This window comes from Synchiropus splendidus, chromosome 11 (genome assembly GCF_027744825.2).
Source record: "Synchiropus splendidus isolate RoL2022-P1 chromosome 11, RoL_Sspl_1.0, whole genome shotgun sequence".
In the NCBI taxonomy this organism is placed as follows: Eukaryota; Metazoa; Chordata; class Actinopteri; order Syngnathiformes; family Callionymidae; genus Synchiropus; species Synchiropus splendidus.
This window is the reverse complement of record NC_071344.1, coordinates 7,665,284-7,677,502: the sequence shown is the minus strand read 5'-3', so window position 1 is coordinate 7,677,502 and position 12,219 is coordinate 7,665,284. Positions and strand designations below refer to the sequence as shown.

The 12,219-nt window shown below is 42.1% G+C and overlaps 1 protein-coding gene across 1 annotated transcript; it reads right to left on the bottom strand.

The window, feature by feature from the left end:
- Window positions 1-556: 556 nt before the first annotated feature.
- Window positions 557-12,190, bottom strand: taf7 (TAF7 RNA polymerase II, TATA box binding protein (TBP)-associated factor). The gene is made up of 12 exons (XM_053879243.1): window positions 12,013-12,190; window positions 11,301-11,377; window positions 11,145-11,223; window positions 10,871-11,004; window positions 9,289-9,409; window positions 9,089-9,147; window positions 8,580-8,652; window positions 7,816-7,929; window positions 4,874-5,068; window positions 2,252-2,364; window positions 1,041-1,100; window positions 557-747 (listed from the first exon to the last, which is right to left on the bottom strand). Exons 1-12 carry the CDS (start codon window positions 12,029-12,031, stop codon window positions 703-705), a joined length of 1,089 nt encoding a protein of 362 aa, XP_053735218.1. The 5' UTR covers window positions 12,032-12,190; the 3' UTR covers window positions 557-702.
- Window positions 12,191-12,219: the final 29 nt, after the last annotated feature.

Sequence of the window (12,219 nt, the reverse complement as noted above, 5' to 3'; positions counted from 1 at the left end):
CTCCCTTGCTCTTTTCACTGGATGCCAACAGCTTCCAACAGTGGCATTGCTCATGTCAACAGACAAATCTCGGCCACTATAAGAGGACACATAGAAAAATCATCCAAACTTGACATTTATCCAACAAAAATATCACAGTAAATGACTATTTATATGAATATCTATATGAATTTCAAATGACAGGTGGATGGCAGCTACATGAACTATACATGCTTACAGCCATCGAAACACACCAGATTGGACTCAGAAGTTTCAATTTTTAAGGTCGGTCAGCCACAAGATATAATGTTAAATACTTAAAAAGCCCACCTTTTTCAGCCCAAACAGACGTTGATACCTAAAATTCTGGGTCAGCATGGAAAAACCAGGCCTGCTGTTGGATGACTGGTGTCTCACTCAGAGATGCAGCGAGGAGCTTAGTCATCTACCAACGGTGTTCACCAAGTACAGGGGAGAAGATGCATCAGGTTTTCCCTCTGAGGTGTGAGACTGACTCGTGCGTCATTGCACTTCTTGAGCGCTGTAGTTTGTTCAGAAGGACAGCATGCAGGTAACCTTTAATAGTTCCAAAAACAATTTTATTTTTTCAGTTCACTAAATCACAATCTCAGACTTCAAGTGTGCAGTAAAAACAATGACAAAGGCGAATGAGAAACGGACGCTCCGTGTGGCTGTAGGTGACGTGAGGCTGCCCCCTGGCGGTCACTTCTCGATGAGCGAGTCCAGCTGCTCCTGCAGGGAGGCCAGCTGTTGGAGCAGAAGAGACAAGGTGAGATGGATGCACAGCAGCCCCTGGGGGTAATGCGAGGGTAAGTGGGTGACGATTGATGGTCCTCTCCACAGTCATTAGCTGCTGTCACGTGTCCACCAAAACAATGACCCCAGGACCGTGCGCGCTAACACGCCGGCCTGTGCTGTGAACTCATTTAGCTGGGACTCAACCTGACCGTTGTCATTGTGGAAATGGAAATGTTGAGTTCAGAGCGGACGCCACCACTGATGCATGGATCGATGGCGTCTCTACAGCGTGTTCCTCTTACCTGCTCCATCTCCTGCTCCTCCTGCTGAATGATCTCGTCCAACAAAGCTTGGAAACGGTTCTGAGAGCACAGGGACAAGCACAAGATGAGTGGCCACGCAGCGCCTCATTTCACTGTGATGGCTCTAAAAGTGTGTCTGCTCGGGCCGCTCAAGTCAGCCTCTCCTCGCGGAGAGAACGGCCTCCCAGAAAAGCAGTCGCAGACAGATGACCTTTTCCCTGCAACGTTGATAATGGCGCCGAGACATGGCGCTTCATCGCTCCCAAAACATCAGCAACGGAGACCTCTAAATGGCAGCATGAAAAATGGACATGTCGGCTCTTGTTTCGCGGACTGTAAAGTACTGAAGATGGAACTGCTGCTCACTGGCGTTTCATGCAATTTTGGGCTTGGAAATGGCTCAGCGTGTCGCCAAGTGGCATATCAACATGGCAAAATGCTGCTGCTGTCCTCCTGCCTTCAAACCACTGAAATGCTCTGAGCCATACATTCTCAGGTGTGGAGATATATATATATTAGAGGTGGGACTTTAACTAGTTCATTACGATTAATTAATTACAACAAAAAATATATAATTTAATTTAATTGAACAGTTTGTTCTCCAGACAACAGGGAACCTTTGTAAGTGCAGGAGTTCCTGCTCCACTGATGGACAAGACATGTGGCAGCTAGGATGATAACAACAACAACAAACATGGAGGAATCCCTGAACAAAAGCAAACAAAAGCGTCTGTTTGCTTTTGTTCAGGGAGGTTTTTCACTACACAATGGTCAGGGTTTCCACTGCTCTGAATGGACTTGAAATTCTTATAAAATTGAAATTGTTATGCAAATATTTCCAAGACATTAAAAGAGCTTTAGTTTAAATAAGGTGATATAAAAACTTGAATATAGCCACCATCGTGATTTATTGTGTTACTGTCAAATATCTTGTTTATATATATATATATATATATATATATATATATATATATATATATATATATATATATGTATATATATATATATATTTTTTTTTTTTCAACTGAAATTAACGGTGTCATATTATTCTGAAAGAGCTGATTTAGTTTGGAGTTTAATGTGTTGTAACTGATCTGCTTGAGAGTCTAAACGTAAACAGATCATTGCTGAAGGGTTCATCGGCATATGCTTGTGCAAGGATCAGACCTACTTTCTAAAAGTGTGTAGTGCTGTGTGTCTTTGGTGCTCACTTTAAGGGCCTGGTTTTCCACTTTCATGATGAGCTCCTCCTGCTGTTTCTTGCGGGCGCGTGTTTCCTGGAGCTTGGCCTTGATGCTGCTGATCTGCACCTGATACTCCATGACTGCGGAGAGAACAGCAGGAAGCAAATACCTTGTAATAAAGCAGAGACCACGTGATGGATGCATCTGTTTTCCTGAGAGGCGTTGAGACAAAAAGATGCAAAGATGATATCATTTAGCGCAAGGCGGACGCTGGCAGCCACGGGGCACACACACCTTTGATTGCTGAGCCGCGGGGATGGCTCCGCTTCTGCTTGACAAATTGCAGTCGATGGCAACAACAAATCCATTGAAGGGGACGTGAATAGCACAGAGTCACAGCTAAATCAGTCTGCGGCGGGCGCCACGGTGAACGCTCATTAACATTCTGCCAACAGATCGCGCCTCACAGCAACCTGTGGCTCAGACATCATCAACCATCCCTGATACTAACTGAATACTGCCGGACGACTGGATTCACTCATGTCGGCCGTTTACAGCACATCATGAAAGCGGGAGGAGATCCAGCCGAGGTATTTGTTGCAACTTGGCAGAGTTGCCGGAAACACGACCAGCTGGACGGCCGACACGTCGCCGCTCGGCTGGGAGGGAAGGGATGATGTGGAGCGCATGCTGAGCAGCAGCACCTGTCAGTGAGGTGAGCGGGCGAGCTGTCAGGACAGCCTGTCTGTGGGAGAGGACCGCTGGACTCCTCCTGGAGTCAACATCGGCCTTCATGCTCCACACTGTGTCTGTGTGTGGAACTGACCTCAAAAAATCAGCTCCAATTTACCCTCCTGACTCCCAACGCCATGTTTTCTCATCTGCTTTGCCAGGTGTGTGTGCGAGTGTGTGTGCGTGTGCCAGGACTGTGGCCTCCATTTTTAGCAACGTCTGTACCAAGTGAAGCCCTGGCCAGGAAGTCAGGTTCACAGAACCGAGGCAACCGCCAAGGTGTTCCGACCATGAGGAGAAGGTTTCAAAAGCTCCAGGTTGCTTTTCAGAGTTTGAACAATTGATATTGAATGACCATTCAAATGAGGTCAACTGCAGACGCACCAAGTTCAGGGCCAGACTGAGAGGCACAATACGGGCCACTTAAAGACAACAAGGTCGATGATTTTATATGATACGAATTTTGGAGGAAAGTGATCTGTTTCATCTTTACACTGACCTGATCATTTGAAATGATGCAGCATTCACCCAAATCTGCTTATTCTTTCCTTATTATTTCCCTGAAATTGATATTGCACAACTCTTGCTTTGAAGTACTGGTTTCAAATGCAGCAATCTAGATCAGTGATTCTTAACCATCAGGCCGGGGCCCATGGTTGGGCCGCTAAACGTGTTTTGTTTTACACTTTGGGCTGTGAGGGCAGTGAGACGCCCAGTTTTAATACATTAACCAAGAAAAAAATGATAAAGAAGCAGTTGAAGGAGTGTTGAAAATTAATCAGAACATTTTATGGCAATACTTTGATTTACACTTTACTTTAAATAAAATAAATTATTTTTATTTTATGATATTTTAACATGGTTTCATTATATTTATATTATTCAGTTTTCCAATTTTCTCAACAGTTTGCATCAAGTGTATTTGTTTTCTATTTCTTGACTATGACTGGCACCTGGTTCTGCTGTTGGTTGGACTTTTCGATGGTATATCTTTGCGATGATCACATGGTTTCATGTCATTTCACAAGGTTTTGTTTTGTTTACGTATAAGTAGATTATATATGGTTGTTGACCAAATGAAATCAAGAGTGATGCATCAGTTCTATTGAATGGGCCCCGGGTCCATTTGTTCTGGGAAAGGTGGGCAGCAAGATCAAAAAGAGCCCCTGCTCTGGATGATGCATGTTTATTCACGACAGCAACACACCACACTGTCCAAAGTCATGACGTCATGTTCCAAACCTGGTCCTGAACAGAGCCTGTTTCACCTCGGACAGCATCGCTTGATAAAAGTCCAGTCGACTGATCATGAAAACATTCACAGCGTATGCTCTGACACAGTCTGCATTCACAGAGAACCTGCTACTACACAGTGTCTGTAAAGGAAAGGCCTTCAAACAGCCTGAGTTGTAATCACAGATATCGCCTCCCATCTGAAGCACAACAGAGCTGACATTTAAGTCCGTTTGTGATCCTCCCTGGCTTCTGGACGTGCATTGATGTGGGTTGGCCAGCGATGGCGTCATTATATTTCCTACACAAAGATAACATTTGCACATACTGCAACATGAGTTTATCTGAGGCCGCCAATGCTGCACCGTCTTTTATTTGTGGCTCACAAACAGTCTGGCTCTCCCACTCAATTGTCTACGTCCTTGCTGGAATAAATATAAAAAGGGAATTCATTCACGTCAGTGACAAGTTGATGTCACTCTCAAAGCATCCTCTAATGTTTATCAGTTCTTTGGGTTTGTTTGTCTGTTTGCAAACAGAGTGAGTCTGAAAAACTGAAAACTGTGATAGGAGCTCTGTAACACTACTGCCACCTGCTGTTCGACTGAGTTCATTGCGCTTGGAATATTGTTAAAATAAACACATAGAGCAATGATATTGGGTTAAAAGAAGATGGCAACATACCAATCTGGTTGTTTCCATCCGACTCCATCTGCGCAGAGTCAGACTCGTTGAGTTTGTCTTGCAGCTGTCGCACGAGATCATCCTCTGTGTCCATGATGTTCAGGTCCTCGTCCTCGTGCCGGTCCCCTTCGTCCTCCTCATCCTCGCTGGAGCTGCTGATGTCGTTGAAGATCTCCCTCAATTCATCGCGCTGGACTGGCCATGCAGAAGCACACAGTGGGGGCGATTAGCACAGAGACACAGTGAGCACTGAGAGCTGTGTGAAGGTCAGAGGGTCGACGCTCTATTGAGGTAAAAATAGAGAACCTTCCATGAGATGATGATGAGGATGATGGCTCCTGACACCTGTGCTTTAACACGTGGAGCTTTTTCAGAGGTTTGTGTGCTTCGTGAGAACACACAGATGCACACAATATTTGTCAGGCTAGTTGCCGATGCTGGAAGAGTGGTGCTTCTGAGGCAAGAGTGAATAAACCCTGAGCACTAAATTACATAAATTCTTGAGTTTAAAAATGATGGCATTTTGCTGTGAAGCTCATTGAAAAAGGACTAGGAGTCAATGTTATTCACCTTTACTTTGCCGCGTACACTCTCAAGAGTGTGACTAAGTGCTAGCTTCTGTCACAGAGCTATGTTACCGGAGGAACAGTGAAGACGAGCCCACTCATCTGATGATGCTGTGCAGTGTGAAAACAATGACATCACAGGCTCATGCAGGCCACAGCCAGCGAGAACTTTCAAAGCAAGTGTCCCGCTATTGTTAGTATGTCTATTCCCACCATATCCACTTCAGCTGAAGCCTGCGTGCAGAGCTTCTCATCAAAAAGGCGTCTACCTGGAGCAGTTGAAAATGAATAACTGATGATGAGGTGATTTTGCTTCTATTTTAATTCCGATGCCATGGAGACTGAATCTATCAAGGGTTGAAAGTTAGCGAGATGAGAGCAATGATGACAGCTGAGCACCACAATGAATCCCAAGGTACCTGGATTGACTTCTGCATGTCAAAAGTTTTTGTGGGCAATTTCCTTCTGACTCACCATTAATATTAGTGTCATATTGTCTGCCCTAGTTTACTGCCTGTTTATCAGTCCAGCAGCGGAAACAATTCAGACAAAATGGTCCTTAAAGTGGACCTGAGCTGCGGATTTAAGCGTCTTTTGAAATGTTTCTTTTTTCACAAAAATGCTGAGCGGGAGCAGAATATATTTTTTCAAAGGGGTGGCTATGCAATAAATTGTGATATATTGCGATACTGTACATTCAGCCATATATTGTAATAAGAACTATTATTTTAAGAGAGAAAATCAGACAACGCAGTAAAATATTAAGTGCATGAAAAGAGTTCATTGTTATGACATCAGTCCAGTTAGACTTTCAGTAAATTCACTAACTTTCATTGTACAAAAGGAAAATTAAACATTAAACATGTCACAAAGCAGCAGCATATCCAAGTATCTATGGATTAAATATCTAGCTATCTAGATGACTTAAAACCAGCAAATATATGAATACAACATTGTGCAATAAAGTATCGCGATGTTTGAGCACATCAAGGAAGACGTCAACATTCGAAACACAAGTAAGAAAAGGTGGAGGACGCAGCACAGGTCTCCTTTAATGCGAAAACATTACACAGTTTTAATAGTTCTGGGAGCATGCGCTAGCCTCTGCCCGGTATCTCATGTAGCCAACACTAGTTAGAAAAATTAATCACCCACGCCTGTCCTCAACCCTGCATTACTTTTATGAACATGGTGGCAGAACCAGTTTAATTTCCCCATTACAGGATTAATACTGTGTGACCTCTACTCTTGCTCTTTCCAGTGTTCTGCGGCAAACTTTCCTCCTAAAACCCACCATTAGACGCTTCTTCTCAGCCAAACTCATTTGCAGCGCTTAAACTTTTTTGTAGTGCCATCAATTTAGGGGCGTCGTGAAAAATACTTTTTATTGAGCTGAAATGAGCAGAGACCATTTTTAACTATCAATGCAAAAGGCAATGATTTGGTAGCAGGGAAATGTAACAAAGCCAAGCTGTAACCATGGTGATTGTAAAGACTCAAGAGCAGAGATATGGCCTTTGACAGCTCAGCCCTCCTGAGGTCACTGTGAAACCCAACTCACTTCTTTTGTCTTCTGAAAATGATGAACTACACAATGATTTATGCAGCACACATTAAGTCTTCATTTGTATTTGAGTTATTTATGTGCTTTTCTTTTCAGAAATTCCTAACAAGTTGAAAACATTTAGTAATGCTTCATATACCAGTGTTTTTCAACCTGTGAGATGCAGCACACTAGTGTGCAGTGAGAGACTGTCAGGTGAGCCGCGGGAAATGATCCAGTTTCACCTCATTTGTCCGGAGATAGAGGTGGGCGATATGATGAGATTACATCATGAACAATTAGAACGCCTTGACAGTCATCGTGAGCGTATTACATGGACATGGTGCACCTCTTCACATCGAAGATCCCTGACGTGCCTCTTACTTGACCACACACCTTCACGACAGAATGATCATTTGACACGCAAAGACTATTAAAAGATTTGTCTGGCAATTCCCAAAACTTGAATAGAATCAAAAATTATTTAAAATAAACAAAGAAATAAATCATGATATATTTTGCCATATTGCCCACCCCTTTCTGGAGACATAAGCAAATTTTGCATTAGATTTTCTGCAATTTGTTTCAGCAAATAGCGTGCAAAAACACCAAAGAGTCAGTTGCTATAACTATTCATATCTTAAAAAGGTTTTTCCACAGGACTTTTGACTGAACACAATTGACCAAGGTTCCTTCGGTGGCTTAAAAAAGGTTGAAAAACACCTATATACAATTTCTTAATTTCAGTATTCAAAGTGTTCCGCTTCAATTCAAAATATTATAATTAAAAAAAAAAAAAGACTGCAAGTGAATTAAATGTTTATAACACTTACCAGAGGAGCCGTGACTCATCTTGAGTCCAGACGTACCAGGCGATGAGTCCAGATTGCCGAGTGAGCCATGTTGGTCTGCATCCTTGGACTCATCTTCAGCTATTATTTCCCATCCTGAGAGTCTCTAGTTAAGGTCAAAGTTGAAATGGCAGACTACAAAAATCCATCGTTCACCACCAGGATATGCCTCCAGTTTACGATCTCCAGTAAATGGTCCATGAAAAAAGACAATGGGACATGTAATGAAACAGAGTGCGACTCCCTGTGCAACAGAGATTGGATACTAAACTGCTGACAAAACAAAGCAACACACTTGCAGATGAAGTCTTCAAACTACAGAGCTGCAGCAGGGTGAAATTTAAGATGGCAGTGAAGGTATAGGCAATGGCTCTTTTACTGATGGAAGTTTAAGTCCTCAAGCTGGTGGAGCAAAAACTTCCAAACTAGTGTTGTGAGACATGGGTCATCTGTTGCTGCATCGGAGCAGGAAAGCAGGCACTGTCATCAACAAAGCAAAGATAATAAACAGAACTTCATTGGGCCGCTGAGCCAGCGACTCCCTGCTGTGCTCTTATTCTGTCAAGCAAGTTTAACTTCAGTCAGAGCACCAATAACTTAAAACACACGCCAGAGGCCCTGGACCATCGGATGACGAAGCTAAGAAAACGTGTCCTGCTACTGCAGCATCACACACGGAACACAAATGAAACGTTTTACCTCAGCATGAGCAAGAACACGCCAAGCGTTTGGTCAGAAAAGGATACGAACACTGACAGCCTCTGCATCTGTGCTCAGCAATCTCTTAACCTCCTTTTCCACATCAGGAGATTCAATGTACTGCGAGAGAGAAAAGAGATTGGGTTACATTTCGTGAACTCGACATCGGTCTTCTCACTTGCCAACACACACACTAAGCAGCTGGCCACATGCCAGCGAACACATTAGTGATTAAAAACAGAAGCAGCCAAATCAATAAGGCTCTGCACTGCACCTACAGGAAGATTTATTCAGGAGACAAAGTCTTGTGCTCATGCACCCGCTTTCACGTAGATCAAAGCAATAGTAAAATTGCTTTTTTTTGCATGCCTTTCGGGGCAAACTAAGATGGAAAGGCTTTATTTATATGTAAATCCTGGTCTTCAGTTTCACAGCACTTTCTGTTGTATGAATTGTAAATGACATGTTGGAGGGCAGCCAATAACTTAGACGAATCATCAAGCAAGAAGCTAAAGAGACAGATGTGAGAGCTGAAGGGGAACAGGATTTTTGAAACCTTCTTCTTGGCAGTCTTCCGAAATCGTCTCTTCCGTGTGTTCTTCAGGGGACAGGTGACTGAAGACCACAACAATAACATTAGTCAGGTCAAAATGGTTAAACGCAGGGTTAGTTCCACAATATTACTCCAAATAAGTCTGGTGCAGGAACATTCTTTCAGAGATAAAATAGGAAGGATTTGCCTCCCTGTTTACTTACTGCCATGGTTCCAAACAAATTTCTTATCCTTATCTTTGTCCTTCTTTTTGCTTTTAGGGTCAGTGCCAGTTGGCTCCTCCAAAGGAGGGTAGAGGTCTCCATCTGGTGTACACACGAGCATCTAACAAGCAGAAGCAGAACAGCAGTTCACACACTACCACAAAGCTAGATATGCAATGGCATTTCAGCAGGCGGCTCTGATTTCCACCATATTCAATCCTTCAAAAATGCATCGGTGGTTTTATCTTTGTCATTCCGAGGGCAAAACCAATCCATCATTAAAGCTCAAATATGTAAATGAATTGCAACCATTCAGTTAGTGATTCATCCATTCTGTTCTTGTCTGTCACTAGTGTTGTCACCAGCCATCTTTCAGGGGCCAGACAGTTTGCTTCTCTTAAATCCTCTCATCATATTTGCCCTTCACCACAAGTAAATTGTATAGCTGCCAAAAACATCTGAAAGACATAGTCCACAGCCCTAACCAAGGATGAGAGAGCATGTGACCACTTGATACAACAATGTATTGAGTATTCTTGTGATGAATCCCCGCTGGAATTTTACTTTACAACATTATATAACATTACAACATTATATTACATAACAACAAAAAAGGCTAAAGGAGAAAATATGTCTGGAGATGTGATCAATGAACGCAGTAAATATAGGCAGATACAGGCTCAGTAAATACAAAATATCAGTTAGTATATATCAGTGGCGGGCCATGCACTTCACACCTAGGCCGTCAGTGATGTCCAACCGTTTCCTTCGGGATTTTTCAGCGAATAAAATGCTGAAAACAGGCACCTTCAAGAACACCTCCATGATATGTTATGTGTTATTCCTTTGTTTTGACGTCTCCACTTCCAATATGTTTGATCATGTGAGATTACACCCTTTAAAAAGATCATTTTTTCTGATGGCTCTTATTTAAGACGGGGCACACCAACACGCTTATTGATATGTGGTGGAAAACCTGTCGTTCACTCACTGGCAAAGTTGCAGTGTCTTATCTGAAAGAATCCAAAGAGACAGGCACATGTGTCAATGACACAGCTGCACCAGTGCCCCCTGCCATTAGCATATTAAACATGAAAAAATAAATATCTAAAATGTCTACAGTCACCAAGGCCAAAGCATGAGGGAGTCACTTGCTTGGAAGTGGGGAACAAACCCTTTCTCTGCTTGGTTATCTTACCGGTGTGGCTGTAGATTCTGGGGAAATGCAGAGGCGGAGAACAGCGCTGGAATGTCACTAAACATTGGTGTTTTCATTGCTCTGAAGCTTGTTTGCCCAATCCATATATGTTTAAGCCCCAGGGTTCAGCAATAGCAAGAAAAAAACAGCGGTTACTGTATGAGTATCCAATAACAGGATGCGTACAAGTCACGTTCAATGTGAGGCCTGCTAGAAGACGTTATATATTTGGGGAAAATACATTAAAAATGAATTTAGCTTTTATCATAAATATGATTTTTAGGCCAGCAGAGAAGGCCTTGCTGGCCCTGACGGCCCACCACTGCTATATATTTTATTGTCACTGGTCACAATTTGAAAGTAAATGAACTTTGCTCCAGTTACCTGACAGACATCAGCAGTCTTGTAAAATGTTTTCTTGTCCACAGTTTTGAGAGACTCAATCATACAAGGTAGGTCCACGAGTTTACAGGCCAAAGGTACACGGTCCACTCTGACAATGCCATGGCGTCCATCAGCTACAAAAAAAAAAAAAGTTTACAAACTAAAGCAAGAGCTTAACATCAATAAAGTGTGCCCCTTGAAATATTAATACAATTTCATGGCGAAATGTATAAAAACAATACATTGTTTTGAACAACATGTGACGCATACTTACGGTGCAGTTCAATAGTAAGTCTGTCTTTCATGTTCATGCTGCTTGACTGAGCAATCCTTCGTACTGTTGAGGCGTACTCCTACATATAAAAGGAGACGAATCAAACAAAAAAGTATGTTTAACCTACTAAAATTTATGAAAGTTAAAAAGTCTTACCACTGGTAGCCGCAGGACAAACTGGTTTTCCAACTCATAAGGAGCATCCTCCTTATTCTTTGAGCCAGTTTTGCCAGCTGAAATATTAATATGTCATTTTTAAAACACTTCACTTACTTCAAATACATAAGCAATGCGTTCAACTAATTTCTAACCAATAACACAAGTATGTGAAACAAATATAAACTTTGTATTCACTTTGGGTTTTGGCAGATTAAACTGTGGTTTTGAGACAAACCAAATAAAAAACAGAAATCACCTGCATCAATGCAAAACAAAGCAGCATAAGGAACACGGCGAGAACAGTAACTTAGTAACAAAAACGGCAGTATATCAGAAAATGAACAACGCAGCTTGTTGAAAACGACTACTGAAAACATTAATATTAACTTAATAGTCACTGACCTTCATGTAAATAAATAGAATAAGATAGTGGAACCTACATATTAAGGATACTTTTCCATTGTAATTGTTTAAGTTTTTCTGTCCATCAAGCTGCCTGCCAATCTATGTATCGATCAAATCACGATTTATTATCACGACTTATTTGCAACTGCAAATTATAACCGCCACGGAAACAAATCGACTCCTTGAATGACTTAAACGCATCCAAATGTTTAGATTAAACACTGTTGTTGCGCCGATGTGCAGCAACACGGCTAACGTTAGCATAGCATGCTAAAAACAAATTGAGACGAGGATACTTAAATACCTTTAAGTTTCGAGGTCATCTTGGCTGAGAAATGTCGGGTTAATGTTTAACGTAAAATAACACGGTTGCAGTATTTTTATGGTTAAATCCAGAAGGAACACGAACAGCTAACACACGGGCTTCCAGCTACTACGCTCTAAATGATGCGTTCAAATACATTCGGAAATTATTGTAACGCAGGCGATCAGATGCGTTTACAGGAAGAAA

Excerpts from the sequence above, each read along its gene's own strand:
- taf7 (XM_053879243.1), bottom strand. Across the intron at positions 11,224-11,300 it reads TTGTCCTGCGGCTACCAGTG|GAGTACGCCTCAACAGTACG; the intron begins GTAAGACTTTTT and ends TTTTATATGTAG. Across the intron at positions 9,410-10,870 it reads AGACTGCTGATGTCTGTCAG|ATGCTCGTGTGTACACCAGA; the intron begins GTAACTGGAGCA and ends TCTGCTTGTTAG.